Source organism: Capra hircus, chromosome 19, assembly GCF_001704415.2.
Source record: "Capra hircus breed San Clemente chromosome 19, ASM170441v1, whole genome shotgun sequence".
Taxonomy (NCBI): domain Eukaryota; kingdom Metazoa; phylum Chordata; class Mammalia; order Artiodactyla; family Bovidae; genus Capra; species Capra hircus.
Genome location: NC_030826.1, coordinates 42,829,970 through 42,852,846, shown reverse-complemented (window position 1 = coordinate 42,852,846; position 22,877 = coordinate 42,829,970). Strand labels below are relative to the sequence as shown.

At 47.7% G+C, this 22,877-nt stretch overlaps 3 protein-coding genes across 10 annotated transcripts in view; 1 reads left to right on the top strand and 2 right to left on the bottom strand.

The window, feature by feature from the left end:
• LOC102175055 (putative uncharacterized protein DDB_G0294196) lies at positions 319–4,207 on the top strand. Its single transcript, XM_005693896.3, has 4 exons — positions 319–568; positions 2,280–2,565; positions 3,014–3,063; positions 4,021–4,207. Exons 1-4 carry the CDS (start codon positions 479–481, stop codon positions 4,045–4,047), a joined length of 453 nt encoding a protein of 150 aa, XP_005693953.1. The 5' UTR covers positions 319–478; the 3' UTR covers positions 4,048–4,207.
• TMEM106A (transmembrane protein 106A) lies at positions 1,633–13,971 on the bottom strand. 5 transcript variants are annotated; one of them, XM_018065171.1, is made up of 9 exons: positions 13,838–13,971; positions 12,440–12,666; positions 11,844–11,907; positions 10,528–10,681; positions 9,808–9,948; positions 9,656–9,699; positions 8,933–8,986; positions 8,270–8,429; positions 1,633–1,655 (listed from the first exon to the last, which is right to left on the bottom strand). In XM_018065171.1, exons 2-8 carry the CDS (start codon positions 12,645–12,647, stop codon positions 8,309–8,311), a joined length of 786 nt encoding a protein of 261 aa, XP_017920660.1. In that variant the 5' UTR covers positions 12,648–12,666; positions 13,838–13,971; the 3' UTR covers positions 1,633–1,655; positions 8,270–8,308. The 5 variants fall into 5 exon arrangements, with proteins under 5 accessions (XP_017920660.1, XP_017920658.1, XP_017920659.1 ...); XM_018065169.1 differs by lacking the exon at positions 1,633–1,655 and adding an exon at positions 13,458–13,491 and having other exon boundaries at positions 6,987–8,429; XM_018065170.1 differs by lacking the exon at positions 1,633–1,655 and adding an exon at positions 6,987–8,008.
• Positions 14,109–22,877, bottom strand: part of NBR1 (NBR1, autophagy cargo receptor) — a 28,147-nt gene continuing 19,378 nt past the window's right edge. For all 4 annotated transcript variants that reach the window (XM_005693889.3, XM_005693891.3, XM_018065168.1 and 1 more), the window contains 5 exons: positions 21,422–21,839; positions 20,883–20,977; positions 20,194–20,251; positions 19,328–19,448; positions 14,109–15,869 (listed from right to left, as the gene is read on the bottom strand). In XM_005693889.3, the coding sequence (XP_005693946.2) occupies positions 15,696–15,869; positions 19,328–19,448; positions 20,194–20,251; positions 20,883–20,977; positions 21,422–21,839 (866 nt within the window). In that variant the 3' untranslated portion in view covers positions 14,109–15,695. The remainder of the gene's footprint in view (positions 15,870–19,327; positions 19,449–20,193; positions 20,252–20,882; positions 20,978–21,421; positions 21,840–22,877) is intronic.

Genomic DNA, 22,877 nt, shown 5'->3' with positions numbered 1-22,877 from the left:
ACCAGGGAAGTCCTTGCATTTTCTTGACTCAGAACCGGGGGGTAAGATGGAGAACTAAGGGAGGAGGAGAAGGAGAGGTCAGCAGAGGGCCAGATGAAGATGCTGAAATCCTGGGGTGGGTAGGAGAAAGAAACCAGAGGGAAAAGTCAGACTGCTTGGGAATTGTCCCTGGGGTCCAATGAAACTCAAAGCTAAGGTGAAAAGGTGTCTTCTACCTGCTCAGGGCCCGAGAGAGAAAGGTGCTTTAAAGGTGTTCTCTGGGAGGCTTTGGAGGAACACCTCCCTCCTTCCCATGGCAGGGGAGGGGGGCCTGCCCAGTTGCCCTGGTAGTGGTCACATTGTGAGGTGGTTCTGGTTACAGGCCACAGGGTTGAGGTGAGAGGAGACAGAAGTGGTGGGGGCAGTGGCAGCCTCCTGGGCTCTGCCTGCCCCCACCCTCTGCCTTCTGTCACCCCTCCCTTCTGTCACCCTCACTGTCATGGGCAGTGCTTACCACTGGGAGGCCCGTCGGCGGCAGATGGCTTTGGATCGGAAGAGGTGGCTGATGGCCCAGCAGCAGCAAGAGCAGGTGCATGAGAGGGGCCGGGTTCACCGGGGTCCTTCCAGGGATAGGGAGGAGATGGGGAGGGAAGACAGATCCCCACAAAGCTATTATCTGGTGAATGTTGTTTTGCTGGGAGCTGGAGGAAACCTTTGATGTCATGGATGTGTGTGTGTGCATTGGGGTGACTCAGCTTTGCAGTTATACTAGGCTGAGGCCTCATGTGGGACTGAGGGGTCAGGTACAGGAGGTTTTAAAGCTGCACTGTCTGATAGGGTGGCTACCAGCCTGTGTGCTATACCCCTTGGGATGTGGCTAGGAGACTAAAGGACTGAATTTTAAATTTTACATACATTTATTTAAATATAAATTTAAAAACAAATATCCACTTTACACACTGGCAAAATTTTAAGTATGTTTGGAACAACTTGGGTATGTAAATCTACTTTTTTGATTGTAAATTATATGAACTCGAAATATCAAGTTAATTTTATAAAACTTGCCTTTCTAAAGAATTTGTTTTACTTTACTTTTGGCTGTGATGGGTCTTCGTTGCTGCATGCAGGCTTTTTCTAGTGCGAGGGCTTCCCATTGCAGTGGCTTCTCTTGTGCGGAGCAGAGGCTCTAGGTGCATGGGCTTCAGCGTGGCTGGTGGGCTCTAGTGCGGGTTCAGAAATTGTGCACAGGCCTAGTTGCCCCATGGCATGTGGACTCTTTCTGGACCAGGGATCGAACCCATGCCCCCACAGTGGCAGGTGGATTCTTAACCACTGGACTGCTAGAGAAATCCCTTGATCAAACACTTCTGTTATTATTAATGTATTTATTTACGGGTGTGCTGGGTCTTCCTTGCTGCTCCAGCTTTTCTCTGGTTTCCGAGAGCAGGGACTACTCTCCAGTTTCGGTGCACAGGCTTCCCCTTGCAGCGGCTTCTCTTGCCGCAGAGCGCAGGCTTCAGTAGCTGTGGCACGTGGGCTCTAGAGCACAGGCTCAGTAGCTGTGCTATATGGGCTGAAGTGCTCCTCGGCATGTGGGATCTTCCGGGGTCAGGGATCGAACTGGTGTCACCTGAATTGGCAGGCGGATTCTTTACCACTGAGCCACCAGGGAAATCCTGCAACCAAACATTTTTTTGGAAAACTGTAATGTCTAAATTCAGATGTGCTGTTGAGTATAATATGCCCTCTGTGTTTTGAAGACTTAGTACAAAAACAAACACTATAAACTATCAATATTATCATATTGAGTTTATGTTTTGGATGTATTGGGTTGAATAAAATACATTGTTATACTTAGTTTCACCTATTTCTTCTTCCTCTGTTATGTGGCTAATAGAAAATTTTGAATTATATATGAAAGTGAAAGCGTTTGTCTCCAAATATGGTACCCATTATATTTCTACTGGACAGTGCTGTTTTGAGGTATTTGTGAGAGATTATTCTTTACTCTCTGGCACTGCAAACGGCTTTCAGTGCACATAGCTCTCAAGCTAGGAGGTAGGTGGTCAGAGGCTGTGTTTACTGGGCAGGGGCTGTACCAGGGGGCACTGTTGCTATAGAAACAGTTTAGGGTGTGGGTGGGTGAGGCAAGATGGCTCAGCCTTCAACTCCAGGGAACAGAGACCCTGCAGTCACCTCTGCCTCAGGATTCCCATGTCTTGCTTCCTGCAGTGTCTCTGGCAAGGTGGTGACTGGATGGGGTGGGAGGAGGATTCCACTTGTTGGGGGCTTCTTGCCAGGAACTGAAGAAACGCCAAGAACAGGAACGGCAATGTGAGGAGAAAACCCAGCCACCTCAGGAGTCCCGGCAGAAGTCGCAGCCACCCCTGGCGCAATCACAGTTGCCACCTATGCCACAGCCGCCACAGGTGTCCCAGCAGCCACCACAGCCGCCTCAGGCAAAGCAGCCAAACGCCCAAGAATGTCTTACTCAGTGCACCCCCCAGTACATCCTCCAGGATTCCCAGAGGCCAGGTCCCCACAAGGACACATACCAAGGAGAGGTGACCAACCCTCATGGTCCTGGTAAGTTAGATGCCCGGCAGCGGGAGGTAGTGAGGAGGGAGTCCTTGGTTAGGGCCAAGATTCCATATTTGGGGGGATCTCCTTTACTTGGGAGTCACTCTCTCTGAGTGGCTTTGTGCCAATCTAGGGTGGCAGAGAAACCTGCCAACTTCCACAGAGGGTGGCTCAGAAGTCGTCAGTCCCTCCTCTAGGGTGAGGGGGACAGATGGGGGAGAGAGCCAACAGAGGGTGGGAGATGAGTTGTAGGCTTAGCAACAATATCCTGAGCCCTGTGGGGTCTGGAACAGGGAAGCACAGGCTGGCTTCCTGGTAGAGAATTTTCAGTGTGGGCTGGGTCTGTGCCTTGCCTTAGACAGGGGCCATGGTCTGCCTGGTAAAGAATCCAGCTGTGTCGTGTTCCATTCTCAGAAACTGCCAGATGAGTAATTGTGCTTTGTTTCCTCATCAGGTGGCAAGAAATCTAGCCCAGATACGCAAACCAAGTACTCACGACTCTCGGTGAGACAGATTCAGAGTGTGAAAGCCAGATAGCTTCTGGCTGCGTGTCTGAGTGTGCCTGCGTCTAAGTGTGGGGGAGTCTAGAAAGGCTTCCTTGGCAGGAGTTGGGAGAGGGGACTGAAGCTGTTCAGTCATTTCTGGATGGCCCATTCCTCGCCCCATAAGAATGTCTTTGTAGGCCCCATTGCTCAGCACTAAGTGTAAGTGAAGGGGCTGACAGTCTAGTTGGGAAGGCTGGACAGGTACAAAGAAGCAAAATCTGGAGGCTGATTAGGGTAGAGCCAGCTAGGCAGGAGGGAGGTAAGACCTGAAGTAAGAGGTATGGTCTCAGGATCACCACTCTCTGGTAGCCTGACTCACTCTCTGAGCCTCAGCTGCCCATCCATTAAAGGAGAATGATACCAGTTCCATAGTAGCGGTGTCATGAGGACTGGATTAAAAAGGAAGGCATTTGAAGCACTTAGCTTAATGTCCAGCTAATTGTAGACCATCAAACCCAGGAAGACTCTTGAGTGTCTTGGGAATTACATAAAACAGGATGAGCTTTGGAAAGGTTTTTTTTCCCCTGACACAGGTGCCAAGGATGGGAGAACCCGATTCTAGTCCTTTAAGATGAGGACTGGGCCACTCACTACATTTCACTTTGATTCCTTTGGCTTCAAAGTAATTTATTAATTATCGCTCAGTCATGTCTGACTCTTTGCAACCCCATGGACTGTAGCCTATCAGGGTCCTCCGTCCATGGGATTTTCCAGGCAAGAGTGCTGGAGTGGATTGCCATTTCCTTCTCCAGAGGATCTTCCTGACCCAGGAATTGAACACAGGTCTCCCGCATTGCAGGCAGACGCTTTACCATCTGAGCCACCAGGGAAGCCCTTTGGCTTACTTAATACAGTAAGCAAAAGCAGTGGGCCTGGGAACGGCTGATCTGTTTTGCCTCCTGTCTCTCTTTCTCAGTCAACAAATTACATCCAGCAATGGTGATTCAGAAATAGACCCAAGATTCCACTGGCCATCGGCAAAAATCAGATAAGTGACCCGACCTTCTTACGACCCAGCAACACCTCCACTTCAAAAGCCAGTCCCTCCTGATCCACTCTGGCAGAGGAGCTGAGCCAGGAATAAAATGATTTCTTCCTGGAAAGAATCGAAGAGACTGGTCAGGCTCTGTGAGACTGGGATGAGGAGGAGGAGCAGGAAGAGGATGGAGGGAGTGTGGGAAGAAAGTGGAAGGTAAGTCCCTGCTTCTCCAGGCAAAACCTATGGGAGAACTTGGCTTTGCACCCCTCAAGTCTACAGCTCCATTACTGGCCCTTATTTAGCAATGATAGGTCTGTCGGGAGCTCATCAGGTTCATGACTCTCATTGGAGCCATCAGCCCGGCCCCCTGGAGGATGCTTACTGAGATTCAGCTGGGGGAGGAGGGGTTGTACCACACCAGAGCAGACCTAGGGCAGCGATAGGAAGAAGTGGCAGACAGGGACCCCCTCCCCCAAGTCCAGCGTCAGTCTGGTCCACTGTGGGCACTCTGCTGTTGATGATGAGAGGCAGGGATGGAGATAAAGAACTCAGAGGAAAGGGGGACTACAGTCTCAGGCACAGGACACCTGACCTTAGGAAGAGGGGGGCTTAGTTCAGTTCAGTCGCTCAGCTGTGTCCAACTCTTTGTGACCCCATGAATTGCAGCATGCCAAGCTTCCCTGTCCATCACCAACTCCCAGAGTTCACTCAAACTCATGTCCATTGAGTTGGTGATGCCATCCAGCCATCTCATCCTCTGTTTTCCGCTTCTCCTCCTGCCCCCAAACCCTCCCAGCATCAGAGCCTTTTCCAATGAGTCAACTCTTCACATGAGGTGGCCAAAGTATTGGAGTTTCAGCTTCAACATCAGTCCCTCCAATGAACATTCAGGACTGGTCTCCTTTAGGATGGACTGGTTGGATCTCCTTGCAGTCCAAGGGACTCTCAAGAGTCTTCTCCAACACCACAGTTCAAAAGCATCAATTCTTTTCAGCTTTCTTCACAGTCCAACTCTCACATCCATACATGACCACTGGAAAAACCATAGCCTTGACTAGACGGACCTTAGTCGGCAAAGTAATGTCTCTGCTTTTTAATATGCTATCTAGGTTGGTCATAACTTTCCTTCTAAGCAGTAAGTGTCTTTTAAGTTCATGGCTGCAATCACCATCTGCAAAAAACAAAGTCAGCCACTGTTCCCACTGTTTCCCCATCTATTTCCCATGAAGTGATGGGACCAGATGCCATGATCTTAGTTTTCTGAATGTTGAGCTTTAAGCCAACTTTTTCACTCTCCTCTTTCACTTTCATCAACAGGCTTTTGAGTTCCTCTTCACTTTCTGCCATAAGAGTGGTGTCATCTGCATATCTGAGGTTATTGATATTTCTCCCAGCAATCTTCATTCCAGCTTGTGCTTCTTCCAGCCCAGCGTTTCTCATGATGTACTCTGCATATAAGTTAAATAAGCAGGGTGACAATATACAGCCTTGACGTACTCCTTTTCCTATTTGGAACCAGTCTGTTGTTCCATGTCCAGTTCTAACTGTTGCCTCCTGACCTGCATACAGGTTTCTTAAGAGGCAGGTCAGGTGGTCTGGTATGCCCATCTCTTTCAGAGTTTTCCACAGTTTATTGTGATCCACACAGTCAAAGGCTTTGGCATAGTCAATAAAGTAGAAATAGATGTTTTTCTGGAACTCTCTTGCTTTTTCCACGATCCAGTGGATGTTGGCAATTTGATCTCTGGTTCCTCTGCCTTTCCTAAAACCAGCTTGAACATCTGGAAGTTCACAGTTCATGTATTGCTGAAGCCTGGCTTGGAGAATTTTGAGCATTACTTTACTAGAGTGTGAGATGAGTGCAATTGTGCAGTAGTTTGAGGATTCTTTGGCATTGCCTTTCTTTGGGATTGGAATGAAAACTGACCTTTTCTGGTCCTGTGGCCACTGCTGAGTTTTCCAAATTTGCTGACATATTGAGTGCAGCACTTTCACAACATCATCTTTCAGGATTTGAAATAGCTCAACTGGAATTCCATCACCTCCACTAGGTTTGTTCATAGTGATGCTCCCATTTAACTTCACATTCCAGGATGTCTGGCTCTAGGTGAGTGATCACACCATCGTGATTATCTGGATTGTGAGTATCTTTTTTGTACAGTTCTTCTGTGTATTCTTGCCACCTCTTCTTAATATCTTCTGCTTCTGTTAGGTCCATACCATTTCTGTCCTTTATCGAGCCCATCTTTGCATGACATGTTCCCTTGGTATCTCTAATTTTCTTGAAGAGATCTCTAGTCTTTCTCATTCTGTTGTTTTCCTCTATTTCTTTGCATTGATCGCTGATCAGACTGCCCCCCCCCCCCAAATCCATAGGCTTCTTTCTCCCTGGGTCTCAGCCTTTCCATGTAGCAGAGACAGCTAAGAGGCTCTAAAGCCCTCAGGTATCCCCCTCCCCACTTCCTGAAACTGACAGGTGGGGTCCCCCAGGCTCATCCCCTCTTCCACTCTTGACTGGTAAGGGGGGACGGTGCCTGGGTCCTTTCATTGTAGCATGGCCTTTGGGTGGGAAATTAACACATTCCAGTATTTTTGCCTGGAGAATCCTGTGGACAGAGGAGCCTGGAAGGCTACAGTCCATAGCATCGCAGAGTCAGACATGACTGCAGTGACTCAGCATGCACAAAGGAACCTCTCAGCACAGTGTTTCTTGAGAGGAGCACTTGGGGGAGGTATGGGGAGGGTGGGGACACAGAACAAGAATATTAAGGTGGGATGGGGCTTCAGGGATATGTAACAAGAGAAAGGGAGAGAAGCCAGAGAAGCAGGGCATGTTCCCAAGGGGCTCAGGGACTGAGGAAGAGACCTTGATGCCCACCTGGACATTAAGAAATAGGCTGTGAGACGGGGAGTGTCCACCAGCAGCTCCCTTCCCAATTATAGGAGACCTTTATTTTTCTTTTTTAAACACTGTTAAGTATAGTTTAGTGAATACAATACAAATCCTTTACATTTTCCAAACTCCACAGAGCACAAGCTCCAGCCTGGACTTCATGGACTTTCATGCTGTTGCCAGCACCACTTTGACCCGTTACTCAGGCATGAAAGCGTGCAGACGGCATGAACTCCTTCCTTCCTCTTGTCCCCTGGTCAGCTACTCATCAGGTTCTGTCCCCAATTCCCTTTCTCCATCCTTCCTACTTCAAGTTCAACTTTCCCCACCATCCAAGCTCATCTCTCTGCTTGTCTGAGTGATAGAAACCATAGTACAGGCGACTGTGGCACCATCTGACCTGTCTGTGTCCACTCACATGGGCTCAAGGTTGTGACCTCCTTCAATAAATACCTTTTAAAATGACTCTGGCTTTGTCTCTGTTTTTCCTGTGCAGGCCCAGAGGGTGCCAGGTGCCTCCCTTCCCTCCTCTCCTTTTGTTCCTGCTGTGCAGAGAATAATATTGCTAAAAGTGTTTTATGGAGAAGAGAAGCTTTAGCTGCAGAACAGCTCTATGTTCCTGGAGACCCAGACCATCTATAACCAGGAAGGAGGCAGAGCCAAAGGGCCTTGGCCAAAGGGTGGGCAACAAGTTACCAGGAGAGAAGCAGGCCATCACCAACAATCTGTCACATGACCAAAGCAAAAGGCCCTGGTGACAGCACGGGCTGATCCCTAAGTCATTCCCATCACTGGGTGGAGAACTGGAAAAGGATCCATGGAGTCAAACCAGATAAAATGAAAGTTTTCTCTGCATTCAGGCATGAAGAAGGCCTTCCCTGGAGGAACCAGGCAACCAAGGTGCTCAGCATAGGAAGGTGGGTGCTGCTCCACGCCTCTGAGGCAGCTCTGAGGAAACGTTGGGTCAGACTTTGCTCAAGACCAAACCAGAGGCCTCTGGTGCTGGCCTCTAGCAGAATCAGGCTTCTGATCCTGTGGAAATCAGAGAGGGTGTGTGTGTGTGTGTATTTGTGTGTGTGTGAGAGAGAGAGAGAGAGAGACTGTGTGTATGGGTGTATGTATGAGAAAGAGACAGTGTGTAGGGCTGTATGAGTGTATATGAAGTTAACTTCCACAGGAAGCTTCCTCTGCTGGGGGTGCATGGGGTGGGGAGGGTATGATAAAGCAGGGTTTTTCCTTTGGCAAAGTTACTATTGTCCTACTGGGCACCACGGAGTTGTGGGAGGTACAGACCAGGCCGGCAGGCGACTGGAGTTGAGGGCAGCAGACAGGTCACGGCGGGTGAGAGACCAGCAAGTGGGGCACAGACGTGTTTCCCCGGCAGTCCACATATTCATAGCTCTGGAAGACCAGCTGCTCGGAACGGCTCAGGTAGGAATAGGTCAGGGTGCCCCTGGAGAGGAAAAGCAGGCTTTGGTGTTGTGTCTGGGAGGAAGAGGAAAGCCTTGGCCCTGCTCTGCTCTCTGGGGAGGGCTGGCTTCCTGCTCTGTCATGGCTCCTGGGACAGCTGCCCCACCTGCCCCACCTGGGTCCCGGGCAGCGCCACGGGTGTCACATCAACAGCTCAGGAGCAAGGTGGACCGTAGAGGAAGGGCTGGACCTGCCACTATCAAGGGCCAACAGATACATGGAGTCAGCTTGGATGACTTCCTTCCCACTAGGGGGAGCTGGAGTCAGGAGGTGGGAGAGGGGTACTTCCCTAGTGGTCCAGTGGCTATGATTCTGAGCTTCCCATTCAGGGGACCCAGGTTCAATCCCTGGTCAGGGAACTAGAGTCCACATGCCACAACTAAAGATCCTGCATGCTTAACCTAAGACCCAGCAAAGCCAAAATAAACAACTATTAAAAAAAAAAAAAGTGGGAGAGGGGATACCAGGGCTTCAAATCCTACTTACTGGATGTGCAAAAGCACGTGGTGGACTTTGATTTCCAGCCAGGTACAGATTTTGCTGAGAAAGACAGAAAGGAAGAACACAGGACCACATTTCACACTGAGCATCCTGTCAGTTCAGAGGAGACCTGCAGTCCCAGGCCCCTGGCCTCCTTTCCATGGGGAAGGCAAGGACCCAAGCCTTCCCGCTCCCTCTGCCTAAGGTGAGCACTTCACTCCTCCAACCCCCACTGGCCTGGCCCAGGCATGTGCTGGCCATTCCCTTAGTAGAAGACAGCGAGTCAGGCTGAAGAGCTCAAAGTCATATATTGTAAAAGTGAAAGTGAAAGCCGCTCAGTGTGTCCAACTCTGGGACTCCATGGACTTTTACAGTCCATGGAATTCTCCAGGGCAGAATACTGGAGTGGGTAGCCTTTCTGTTCTCCAGGGGATCTTCCCAAGCCAGGGATCAAACCCAGGTCTCCTACATTACAGGCAGACTCTACCAACTGAGCCACAAGGGAAGTCCCATATATTGTAAGGATTAACCCAATTCTAGCCTGGTTTTCATTCCAATCCTGCTCCAAACAGGAGGCCCTGAACACTTGCACAACTGCAGACTTGGCCATAAGCGTGCAGGCTGAATGCTGGCTGCAGGGTTGCTAAGCAATCAAGAAATCTGGTGGGGGTTCAAACTGAGTTTCCAACCAGGAAGGAGGTGAGGAAGAAGAGATCAAGGGCTACTCACTATGTGTTTTCATCCCATATCCTGTTGGCCACTGCATAAAATATCTGTCAACCAAATGGTCATAGGGTTAGCCCCAACTGCAGCTGCCCCCTTCCTCCCACCTGTGTCCATACACTTGCGGGGTGTGGGGCTGGCCAGGGAGAGAGAATCACCTGTTCACTGGCCAAAGAGCCGATGTGGAGGAGGAGGCTGTGGGAGACCTGTCCCACCACGAGGGACAGGTGCAGAACCTCGATGGTCAGCTGGGTCACAGTGATAGGGCAGTAATTGTTATTGGAGATATTCAAGATACTCTGGGGAGGAAGACAGGGAAGGGAGGGGTGAGAGTAACCATCCTTGGCAAGAAGTAGTCAACCAGTTTCAAAAACCCCCAGCCTGATTGAGCCCCACTTCCAGTGAGAGCTTCAGCTGCTGGGGCACCAGTGCCAGAGTCCCTTGGAGGGGTCACCTTAACTAAGACCGTAAAAGTGAAAGTGTTAGTCGCTCAGTCTTGTCCAACTCTTTGTGACCCATGGACTGCAGCCTGCCAGGCTTCTCTGTCCATGGAGTTCTGCAGGCAAGAATACTGGGACATTAAGCTGTCTCAAAATCCTGTCTCACCCTGCAAGGCTCTTTCTGTTCCCCTGCCCACCCGGAATGTCTCAGGCATACCACTCCCTAATACTGCTCTGGCCTCAATTCTAACCTCTCACAGTTCCAATCCTACACAATCTGTTAGGGGCTTCTCCTTAGGCTTCTGACATCCTCTGAGTGCCGCAAGATCCCTGGCTACCCATGCCCAAGGTCAGAACACGGGACAAGGGCTTCAGAGAAGTGGTGCCTGGAAGGTGGGGTCGGAGCCCAGGGGCACAGGGGCACAGGCACCCACCCACCGTTATGTTGAGGTAGACATTGGCCTCATCAGTGGCCACCGTGGAGGAGTTGAGGCCCACAGGCTGCACGGCGATTGTCCGGGGAAACAGGAAAAAGACGATGAGGGAGGAGGTCACCAGGCAGATGAACACTGCCAGGAACACAGAGAGTTTCCTGTGGGAAAGCAGGACCCAGGTAGGGAAGTGAAGTCTGAACACAGAAGCAACCTGGCCAGGGTTGTTCAGATACTCTTCTCTGTACACAAGGCTCTCCTCTGAGTTCCCCTCACAACTGGACACTACTTAGCTCCTCAGGTGTGGAGGACCAGCCTAGAGTCAGGGGTGGCCCAGAGTGTGGAGAAGCACAGGACTGAGAAGCCAGCAGCTTGATGTCCATCCCCAGCTCTCTGTACCCACTGGCCCAGTAACTCTGAACAACCCATTTAACTGCCCTAAGCCTCAGTTTCCTTGTCTATAAAATGGAAATCATTCATTGTACCTACCTACCTTGTACAATCTGTTATGGGCTAATTCAGGAAAAGCCACCAATCCCCAGTCCTGGTGCATAGTCAAAGGCTAAACCAATGCCAGCTATAATCACTGGAAGAAGTCCACATGAATTTTGAGAGTTCTGAATTTTAATACTCATATTGAGAACCAGACATCGTCTGTCCGTCTAATTCAAAATTGTAATACGCATTAAAGAGACTGCACCTTGGTAGCACCTTCTAAGGGGCACTGCCAGATTTGGACTCTGATGCAGGGGTCAGGGAGGGCTGGGTGGTGGCTCCCAGATGGAAGCTGTGGACCCTGGGAGGAGGAGCTCCAGGGATTCATGTCAAACGACCCAGATGACAAACAGAGTCACAGGCCCCCACAGTTGAAACTCATGGCTGCCTCTGAGGTTCTGAAGGGTCCCAGGTCAGGGAGTAGCTGGCTTTCCATCTCTACGGGGAAGAGAACAAGCAGGTCTGAACTGCCACAGCAAAAGAAGTTCTTAGGAAAAATCACTTCCCCAAATCACTGGCAACTCCCTCCATCCTGGAAGGACTTGCAGAGTCAAGAGGTCCTCTCTGTCTTCAAAAGGGAGCCATGCTTCTTGGAAGCAGTAATGCTTTGGATACCAACTGACCTCAGGTGGTCTGCTGTGCTCTGAGATTCTTTAACTAGGAAAATCTGTGGAAACAGGGTGCTAATATGTCTGAGCCCAGTGAAGCCCAGGCTTTTGGAGGAGAACCAATGGAGAAAATTTAGTAGAGGAGGGCACATTGGGATGACAAAGAGTAATTGCCCCCATGGGCAATGCCTGAAGAACTGGGGTAGGAAGAGGGGCTTACGTGTGCCTGGGCTTCAGCCTCTGGTCCCCATAGGGAATAAGGGCCACCAGCTGCTTCTCTAGCTCTGTAGAGAGAAAGAGGGTGAGGAGGGCCACGAAGTGTTCATGACAAGTTTCCTGTACCAGCCTGCGAGAAGCACCCCTCCATCCCACAGAGCAGTCTTAGAAGCATGCCATCTCTGACCCAGGGCAGGACTGGGGACACTGGCTGTTGACAGCTCAGATTTGCTACCTCTCGAATGGAGGTGAGATTTCATTAACATGAGTGAAGAATTTCTGCAAGTCACCACAAGTCAGAAAAGTCCAGTTTCTTTGGAGAGGCCATGGTAACTTCCTGAATCCTACGGCAGGGTTGCTAAGGAAGCAGAGAGGCTGGAAATCCCCTGGAGCTGGGTGGTACAACCAGGGCAGGAGGGAGGTCTCTGCAGAGAGCCCAGGGAGGGTTAGAATCTCCCTGGGCCAGCCTGAAACTGGGGGACTAGGAGCCGGACTACCTAACACCATCCAGGGAGACTCAGAGGGGCCTGGCGCTGGCCAGCTGGCTGTTAAGAGCCTTTCCTGGATCCCAGGCTATTTCCAGAGCCTGCGGCTACTCACCTCGAGGAATCTCCCCACTGCCCTGGCAGGTGGGACAAGTTACAAAGCCAGTACCAGCAGCCCTGTCACATGGCACACAGGAACAGAAAGGCTTGCTGTTGCCAGTGCTGGAGTAGCTGGCAGCCTTGCTGCCAAAGGCTGGGTCAGGGGGCAGGATCAATTTGTTCTCATCCTCCTGAGAGGCCAGCTGGGAGAATGTTGCACCCATTGTTCAGGGGTATTTTTCACTGATGAAGAAAGAACAAAATTCAGTTAGAGTGGATGCTGGGTGTCACTCTGGTTTTAAGTTTTTGAGATTGGCAGGGGGCCCCACCACAATTTCAGCAAGCTCAAGCCTAAGAAAGTGAAGGTATGGAAATTCAAGCAGTTACACGTGGTTCTCAGATCAGGAATCTCTGCATTTCAACTCCTCTCTTTATTGTAGGACAGCTCAATTCCCGAGAGGGAAAAGCAAAGCAGAGGTTATTTCACATTAAAGGACTTTCATAAGTGAAAGCGGAGCACTTATTTTGTTCTGGAAAAGTTGCTGAGCTGTCACTGATTACCAAGGAAGGAAGTTAGATAGGGCTGGCTTGAGGGCAGCAGCCAAGAGAGTCCCTTCATCCTCTGAGACAAGATGATTCTGAAGATGTCTATCCAGCACCCCGGGGCAGAAATGCCTGAGGTCTCCCAGCCTGGGTGTGGAAGAAAAGCTTCCATTCCTGAACCTGGGCAGGTACTGGTGTAATAGAAAGGTAGGGATTCTTTGGAACAAGAAAGAAAAAGGAAGCTAGACTGGCCACAGATGTGGTTTTAAAAGACCCTAAAAAGTTCGTGGAAGGGAGCATAAACCTCTTCTATGTTGCTTTCTGAGTTGGGATGGGAAAGAATGTCTGGGGGAGGAGCAACGTCTGGGTCAGTCCTTTATGAGGAAGAACTGAGGCTAAAAATCTAGATTCTCCCCTAGAGGGTGGAGTCAAATGAATGGGTATCCTGAGCTGAACTCTGACCTTCGGGGCTAAAATAAAGTGAGCCTCACCTGGCTTAGGTCTGAGATCCCGGGCTCCTCTCAGCTGCAGGAGGACGAGAGATTTTTGGAGTACGTAATTTTGGGACGAGAGCCGGTAGGGAAGGGTGGTTCCAGAGTCCTAGGGAAAGCGAGTGCCCCTTTGGGGCAGGTGGGGAGCCGTGACTGTGGCCTACCCATAGCCCCAGCTGCTTTACGCCCTACTCTGAAGCTGGGCGTGGACTGAGAGGCTAGGATTTCATCGAAAGAGGATTTTAAGTCCCATCAGACACCCCGAGAGGCCGTTAGCAGAGCTCGGTACCTGCGTGTTGGTCTAGGAGGAGGAGGCACAGGAGGGGCCTGGGCCCTTGTCTCCCAGAGGAAAAGTAAAGGAATTTCTCAAAGCACCTTACCCTCTGGCGACCGCGGCGACAGAAACGCCTGCAAAGTAGAACCGAAACTGCGGGAGCCGGGTCTCGCCCCAACTTTTGATTCAAAGCCTTGGGAAGCTCCGCCCCGGCTCCTCCAAACCCGCCCTCCCAGGACCCGCCCCCTCCCTCCGAGGACCCGCCCCCCCCACCCGACCGCCCCGCCAGGGCCCGCTTCTCAACACAGCGGCCAGAACGTTTCTCAGATCTTCAAGGGCCACGCGAGGTCCTGGACGAAGGTACCAGCCAGGGCAGGTAAGAGTTTCAAAGTTTATTTCACCATTCTTTAAGCGGTTACGTACAAGTACAATGGGACAGACGACTGGACCCTAACAATACGACTCAGATGGTCAAGGCAGATCCCGTCCCAAATCAACCCAATTAATTACACACAACCGGCCGCTCAGCCTCTACCCAGAAGGCCCCACAAAAACGTTTTAAATAACGAACAGACTGGTTGGCTTGCAGTCTGAATCCTGGCCTATTTAACAGCATTCAAGGGTTATACTGTAAATAAACATCATTATGGCTAATGATTACATCATCATTCATTGTAATACCAACCAGGTTATATAATACTATTTTATTATCCTTCCCCCTTCCGGCTGGGGGGGGGTCAGATTTCTTTTTCTGCAAGCAATTTTTATGACTAAAATCTTTAGTGATTTTTGTTACCTCTACCAGCTGTACCCAAGACTCCTTTCTATTAACAGTGAGGACTTTGGACCTTTGTAAGCAAGCTCTTAACCCCAGGGTATAAACTAGAACTTTTTTCTGAGTTTGCCCCCCCCCCCCCATCCCAGTTTTGTAAAACAGCCTCTTTTTCTAGTTCTAAGTTCTCTTGAACAGATTTCAAACATTCAAGAGACATTCAGGACTTCCTAAATCCCATGTCAAAGCCTCACACCCACTCATCTGCCCGCTCCTGAATTTTACTGAGATTCACATAATAAAAGTTCAGTTTTCTCATGTTTCTATACAGCCCTTGCCCACTCTACTGTAAATAAGACCTGCCCCCGACATAAAGAAAAAAGGTAACTGTTAAATTTACTTTTTCCTTTAATAGATTTTTCCCTTCTTTATAGGATTAGCAAAATATTTCACACTACCTAAATTTTTTCCCTTAAATAAAATACAAATGTATGCAAAATTGCTACAATAGACACTGTTCAACAGGTGCTGGTGGGTTAATTAGCACACTCCCCGCCCCTCACGCAGAAGTGCAGAGACATGGAAGGTGGATATACTTCAACGCATCAGTGGGGTCTTTAGAAAACAACAGTGCTGATTTCCAAGACTTGCAGAAAAATGACCTTCTACTTGAAACGGGAAGCGTAACAAAATTCCTATCACGTTCTAGGTGTCATTTTAATACCACATAGCTATTTAAGCTTGGGATAGGTTAGAGAAATTATGAGAATTCTGGAAAACAACTTCCAAGGTTAATTCTTTTTAAAAACTGACAACAGATATCCCCATAAAAACATCCATGTTAAGCAAAGAAAAATACTCAACTTCAGTACAAGCAGAAAGAAAAATGGTTCTATAGGAAGTTTAAGTTATACTCTTCAGTGCACTAAAACAGAGAAAGGAGCTTTATCCAAATCAACTGAAAAATGCTCTTCCTACAATTCACCTAATGACTACCGTGAAAATTTAAGTTCTAGTTTTTGATTTGCTCCAAAAAATACTGCAATGGCAGGTATTGTCTGGATAATTCAATGATGGGCTCTATTATAGATTCATCAGATTAAAAAATAACCAAGGGTCTCTACCCCATGCCCCAACAGAATAAAGATCATCTCTGAGCAGCAGGCAACGTTATTTAATACGAGGTCACTCCTCAGTAGCGGTGGCTGTACCAGTCGTTGTTGTTGACCTGAAGGAGTTCTGTCACCACCTGCAGGATGTTGTAATTGTGTTTCTTCAGCAGCCTTAGGTTCAACTGCCTGTCACAGAATCCCATTTCAAAGAGATGGGCCATCAGGGCTGCTGTCTGATCTTCAGAAACTACTGGCTGTGTAGAGTCAAGAAAAGCAGAAAAACAGTTTCTGTAAAAATCTGTATTATTTTTTTGAGTAATTCTAATCTTTCCAGATTTATTCAAAACGCTAGGTAATTAGGTGCAAGACTATGGCACTCCTGTCCACCTAATACCAATGGGTCTTCTGAGGGGATAAGGACTGGGAAAACTCTATTTTGGATGAGGTATGTTTGTATCCCAAACCAGGTAACAAATGAACTGTCTTTAGAACTAGATGAAGGAAGAGATACAAACACACTCTGGAAACACTGTGAAGATAAAGGTGATCATGATGATGGGCCAAGAGCTGTTACCGGAAAAAAGTCTGGGAAATTTAATCAAATACGCAAAGAAGCCGGACCAGAAACTGCTCAGGAAATGATATCCTGGGCAACCTTCTTGGCTTTTTTTTTTTAAATGAAGAATAGCAATTATTTATTGCTAATTTACTTAATCTTTTATTTTTACTTTCTTCTTTGGGCCAAGTTCATAACTTTCCTAAATCCTCTGAACACTTGGAACACCCTCTTATCATTTACTTAACAGCTGTGTTGAGTACCAATTTTCTTATTTAAAAAAAAAAATGGAGACACAGGTTAGCTAGTATTTTGCAGTGTGGTTGAGTGGATTAAAGCTCAACATTCAGAAAACTACGCTCACGGCATCCAGTCCCATCACTTTATGGCAAATAGATGGGGAAACAGTGGAAACAGTGGCTGACTTGATTTCTCTGGGCTCCAAAATCACTGCAGATGGTGACTGCAGCCATGAAATTAAAAGACGCTTACTCCTTGGAAGGAAAGTTATGACCAACCTAGAGAGCATATTAAAAAGCAGAGACATTACTTTGGCACCAAAGGTCTATCTAGTCAAAGCTATGGTTTTTCCAGTAGTCATGTATGGATGTGAGAGTTGGACCATAAAGAAAGCTGAGTGCTGAAGAATGGATGCTTTTGAACTGTGGTGTTGGAGAAGACTCTTGAGAGTCCCTTGGACTGCAAGGAGATCCAACCAGTCCATCCTAAAGGAGATTAGTCCTGAGTGTCCACTGGAAAGACTGATGTTGAAGCTGAAACTCCAATACTCTGGCCACCTGATGCGAAGAACTGACTCATTTGAAAAAGACCCTGATGCTGGGAAAGACTGAAGGCGAGAGGAGAAGGGGACGACAGAGGATGAGATGGTTGGATGGCATCACCGACTCAATGGACATGAGTTTGAGTAAACTCTGGGAGTTGGTGATGGACAGGGAGGCCTGGTGTGCTGCAGTCCATGGAGTCACAAAGTGTTAGACACGACTGAGCAACTGAACTGAATGGATTAAGAAAAGCATGTCAATATGTTGAGCACTGTCTCTGGTATTTCTCTCTTCTGTTCCCTTCTATTTCAGAGTAAGTTACCCGTCCTCCTTTCCAGGTTAATCCTTCTGAACGAACCTTACTTTGTATCTCATTACCTCTCGTCACCTCGGAAATATTTTTCTACTAATTAACCTCTCTCATTTTGATTGTTAACCTCCTTTGCTACTGGCTCACCTTTAAAAATGTCTCCCTCTGCCTTACATGTCCCAGCTTTCACGCTCCTTTTCCCTTTGTATAGTCCAGCTATTTGAAAGTGAGGCACAGTTGTACTCTTAAAGTCCTCTCTGCTCCTTCTCACTCCTCTGCAGCATCTGACACTGCTGGCCATGCCCTCCTCATTAAAACTCCCTTCCCTTCCTCATTCTCCTCCTAGTTCTCAGTCTTCTTTGCAGAGCCCTCCCTCTTTCCATGATTCTTAGAGGCTGCTCCTTCTTTTATCCATTCTTCCTGGAAAATTTTATCTAATCTGTGGCTCCTGTCATATCTTGTACATAAATGACTTCATTTCCAGGCCAAACTTCTTTTCTCTTTAATTCAAATGTATAAACCCAACTATACTCTGGATAAATTGACTTGGGTGTGTCTCAAATTCAACACCAGCCCAAAACCGACTGGATTTTCTTTTCCTCCTGCCCAAATATACCGTTCTTATGTATCCTCTCTTAATGAATGTTACACTGACTACCTAAACTAGAAACTTTTATCCTTGACTTCTTTTTAGCCTTATGGCCTCCAAGTTCTGCCATTTCTATTTCTCTTCTATCCTTCTTTTCTTCTTCCACATGGATTCTCAGCTGGATTTCTTAAGGCTCCCTCAGCCTCCACACTATGGAGGAGTGGAGTGATCTTACAAAGAACAAATCCGATCATGTCAATTACTTCCCTAAAATCCTTCAGAGGCTGCCCACGGGTCCTAAAATAAAATCCAAATTACTTAACACAGCATCCCACCCACATCACTGGTCTTTTCTCTTCTTTCTCTTCTCAGAACAAATTTACCTTCCAGGCTCACATTTCCAGATCTCTTTACTGGCTACTCTCTGTCTACCCTTTCTGCTGATTCCTGGCAAACACTTTTAGGATGACTTCAGGCATCATCTACCAGGAAGCCTTCTTGTGCAGCACTGTGGGGCCAATATCAGACTGAGGTGTTCCACCAGTCTGAGAAAACTGGTATAGTATCTTACACTGCACGATAAATGTGTTTTGGTTTTTTTTTTAATTAGATGAAAGATTCCTTAAATTCTATAGTGCTTTGCAATTTTCAAAAGTTTCGTAGACAAATGTCTGTTTACTTCACTTGTTTCCCACCACCCTGGGCAGGAACTGGTGTCTGATTCCTCCTGTAGCACTAGCACCTGGGAGAGCGCCACACACACACTAGGTCTGCAACAAACATTAGGTCTTTTTTCTTTCCTCCCTTAACTTAGCCAAAGTCATATAAGTGGAAAGTGGCCAAGTCTTTGTGTGTTAATCAAAGACTAAGTTCTGTGATACATATATCCAATGGAATTACTCAGCCATAAAAAGGAACAAATTTGAGGCAGTTCTAGAGAGATGGATGAACCTAGAGCCTGTTATCCAGAGTGAAGTCAGAAAGAGGAAAACAAATATCGTATATTAACACATATACGTGGAATCTAGAAAGATGGTACTGATGAACCTATTTGTAGGGCAGGAATAGAGACGCAGACATAGAGAACAGACTTGTGGAAGGAGAGGGTGAGACAAATTGAGAGAGCAGCACTGAAACATATGTGTCATCATATGTAAGAAACATACATAGCTAGTGGGAAGCTGCTGTATAGCACACGGAGTTCAACCCGGTGTGACAACCTAGAGGGGTAGGATGGGGTGGGGGAATGGGAGGGAGGTTCAAGAGAGAAGGGACATACATGTACTTATGGCTGATTCTCGGCTGCTATACAGAACCCAACATACACTGTAAAGCAATTATCCTCCAATTAAAAGAAAACTAAACTTAAAGCTCATGCTTTCTACGATGATGTGCGACTCTCTCCAGCCCAGGCAGATGCCATTGTTTTTACTAGTGACTTGGATTTGGTTCAGGAAAATAAAACATACACTGACCTGTGCGGTGACTGGTGGTCCAGCAAACAAGGCCTTGTACGCAGAGGCAGCAACAGACAAAGCCCCCTTAACCAGTCCTCCAGCAATGCTGTTTCCGTGGTGGTGGTGGTGGTGGTGGTGCCTGAGGAGGAAAACCAAGTTATCTCCCTAAGAAACGCTAATTATTACCTTCCTACAAGATAATCTGGGTTCTCATCCTGGAAAGGAAATGAGATTTCCTGGAGGAAAAAAAATCAAATGTAAAATGAGCATGTGACTGTTTTCCTATCAGTTTTATAGTTACAAATCTAGGTTCGATGTAGGGCTCAGTTCTTACTGCTACAAGATATGGGCACTGCAGAAAACACGTCACTCTGGTTAGCATGCCAGCTTTCAGCCCCACTGGAAAATTAATGTGGTCAAGGGCGCCGTGAGGTACTGGCAGTGGATCTGCTCAGTTACCATCTCAGAGGAAACAACTCCCAAAGGAAATGTGATTTTCTGAACATTGTATACAGGGAGGGGCCCAACTTGATACTGCTTTGAGACGACTAGGAGCAGAGAGGCAGGTTTGTCTAAGAACAAGTTACAAGATGCACAATGGCCTGGACCTTCCTGCCCTCCTTTGTTACTAAGCAGGAATTGAACCTAAGGGCGCTTCTTCCTGGTCTGGACTGGCAACACTCTTAAACATCAACGTTAGCCCTCTGCTCAGGGTTGCTCACGAGCTTCAGAAGAAATAATAAGAAGGAATGATGGCTCTCCTCCGTCACTCTCAGGAGGGGGCACGTGCTCTGAAAGGCTCGTGCAAGCAGGGTAACACTAGGACACTAGGAAGCAGGTAACCTGCTTCTGAATAAGAGGCTGCACAGGCAAGGTCCAGTTACCTTGAGTGGTCATAGCTCTTCGGTCTGCTGTTTACAAGTCCTGATGAGCCTCTGAGTTCTAAAAGCAAAAGAGCTGTTGGTTAGATGCAGCATCTAGAAATGCCTGGGATTTCCTAACTCCTAGCAGGGCTATTTCTGAGGCAGGTAACAATCTGATCACAACATTTCAAGCCTTTAATTGTTATGCCGCACCACATGCCATGTGGGCACTTAGTTCCTTGATCAGAGATTCAACCTGTGCCTCCTGCATTGGATGCAGTCTTAAATCATTGGACCGCCAGGGAAGTCCAGGTTTTTTTTTGAGGAAGAGAGGGACGCCACTTTGAGGGTCTACTCACAACTCCAAGGTGCTACTCTCTTTATTTCGTGGATGAGGAAACAGATCTTCAGGTATTATCAACCTGCTGAGCCACTGCAAGGTTACACAGTGAGGAAAGGCAGAGCTGGGGATGAACCTAGACTGGGCTGGTTCCAAAACCTGTGTTCTTTCCACTACAGCACAATGCCAGCTTCTATGGGGTCTCATCTAATAAATATTAAGCTAGAAGATAGAACAAAAAGAGTAGGGGGGACGAGCACAGAAAAAGTCAAAGGGCAAGTTTCACAAAACTGCCAAGAACCAGAGTGCCTACTTATACCTGGTTTCCATGAGAAAAGAGCACAGAGAGAAAGCTCAGGCAGGTCATTACCTTCTCTGATCTGACCAGGGACTGAAGAAACTTCTGGTACGGTAACTGGTAAATCCACTCCTGGGGAACCATGATGCTGTGCACTGGGAGGACTCCTTTCAGAAAAACATAATATTGAAAGTAAGTTGAGAAGGCACCTCTGGTAACGGTGGAGAAACAGCAAACAGGGCACAGCAGAGCTAGAGTCTCTACAGAGGTTTCACACTGCTGATCCAGAGCACAAGTCTGCATCTAGGGATCAGGTGGGAAGGGCTCACTCTTCAGTTTTCCTCTTCAGCCACAGTCAAGCTAGAAAGACTGGCTGCAGTCTGGTCACTCCCCTGCTAATTACTCAGCTAATAAAAGGTAACTAAAGCAAGTATTTCTTTAAATCCAGGATCCACAAACACTGGGAAGTACAACATTTATTCATCAGACTTTACTATGGGAAATCGCCATTTCCCCCGCTGACAGAGAAACAGGTTTTGAGATCAGGTTGAGTCCTCTCTCTTTATTCCACCTCTGAAGGACAGCCCAGCAGAGTAGGGTACAGATGGTACCTGGGCAGCTGTGGCGGAGGTCCCACCACCTCTGGGGTTAGGGGCACTGTGTCCAGAGTCTGTGAGGTCATAAGGATGTCATTGATGTTGTGCCCCTGTGGCTGGTTGTCCCCTCCAGGGGGTCTCTCCCCAGCCTCGACTGGTTCCTGCCCAGCCTCAATCCCAGGCTCTCCTTCAGCCCCTCGCTCCAGGCTTGGCTGTGAGAGTGCAGAGCTGTACATGGAGTCCCCCAGGGGGCGGCTGGTGTCAAAGCACTCAGGCAGGATGATGATATAGTCCTCTGAAGAAGCAGAGGACTGACTCCGAACTTCATCTTTGAGCTCATCCTCTTCCTCCACAACAGCCTCTTCTTCAGCAATTTGGACAATCTCCTCCCTCTCGTCTGCAAGTGGTCCCTCTTCAGGTAAGGCAAATTTCACTAAAGGGTGAAAGCATCCAATTTTAAGGTACAAGCTAAGAACAGTCCCTCCTGCTTTCCCTACCCTATACCAAGCCTTGTGGGTCATGAGCTATAATTATGAAAACCAGAGGAGAGGGACAAACCAAAGGGCCATATTCAAAGTCTGAAGCTGAAAAGAACCAAAGTTCATAAAAACAAGGTCAGCAGAAACAATAAAGCTTCTGAGAACACTATGACCCTTAAAACAAGGAGGCCCCTTTCCTTTTCCCCTTCAGGTGACAGCTAACATAACTGTCAGAACAACCCCAAGGACTATATAATTCATGGAATTCTCCAGGCCAGAATACTAGAGTGGGTAGCCTTTCCCTTATTCCAGGGGATCTTCCCAACCCAAGGACTGAACCCAGGTCTCCCACATTGCAAGTGGATTCTTTACCAGTTGAGCCACAAGGGAAGACCAAGCATACTGGAGTGGGTAGTCTATCCCTTCTCCAGTGGATTTTCCCGACCCAGGAATCAAACCGGGGGTCTCCTGCATTGCAGACGGATTCTTTACCAACTGAGCTATCAGAGAAGCCCCTATCATATTGGGATGGTTTCAAATCGAAACTGCTAAAGTAGCTAACAGTGCTATGAGAAGAGAAAACATCTGGTGCTAAGTACCGCAGGACTATATGACTACTTTTGACTCCTTTCCTCCCCCTCTTTGCAAAGTAATGAGTAGTCATGACAGAAAAACTGGCAAAACATGGATGAGTTAAGAAAAAAATAACAACAAACTACCGATAATCTTACTGAGACAACTACTGTGAACATTTTGGTGTAAGTCCTTCTAGACTTTGTTTAGACTTTTTTTGTTATCCATTTGTACTCAAGTGTGTGTGTGGAAATACATATATATTGTTTAAATACATAGTTTTAAAATTTGAGTGTTTGAATAGTATCTGAAATACATGAAATTGGTTCTACCTATCTGACCTCTAGAAATTCTGCCACAAAGAAATTTATTACAGCAGAATTTAACCCTAAGAAGCTTTAGCTTGGTGCTCCTGTTTC

What these genes read in the sequence shown, in the direction of transcription:
- LOC102175055 (XM_005693896.3), top strand. Translation starts at nt 479, where the DNA reads ATGGGCAGTGCTTACCACTGGGAGGCCCGTCGGCGGCAGATGGCTTTG. An exon ending in GACCAACCCTCATGGTCCTG is followed by an intron (nt 2,566 to 3,013) that starts GTAAGTTAGATG and finishes TTTCCTCATCAG; the next exon opens with GTGGCAAGAAATCTAGCCCA. An exon ending in CCAAGTACTCACGACTCTCG is followed by an intron (nt 3,064 to 4,020) that starts GTGAGACAGATT and finishes TCTCTTTCTCAG; the next exon opens with TCAACAAATTACATCCAGCA.
- TMEM106A (XM_018065171.1), bottom strand. Translation starts at nt 12,647, where the DNA reads ATGGGTGCAACATTCTCCCAGCTGGCCTCTCAGGAGGATGAGAACAAA. An exon ending in GCTCTTTGGCCAGTGAACAG is followed by an intron (nt 9,700 to 9,807) that starts GTGATTCTCTCT and finishes TTTGGTTGACAG; the next exon opens with ATATTTTATGCAGTGGCCAA. An exon ending in CACGTGCTTTTGCACATCCA is followed by an intron (nt 8,430 to 8,932) that starts GTAAGTAGGATT and finishes TTTCCTCTCCAG; the next exon opens with GGGCACCCTGACCTATTCCT.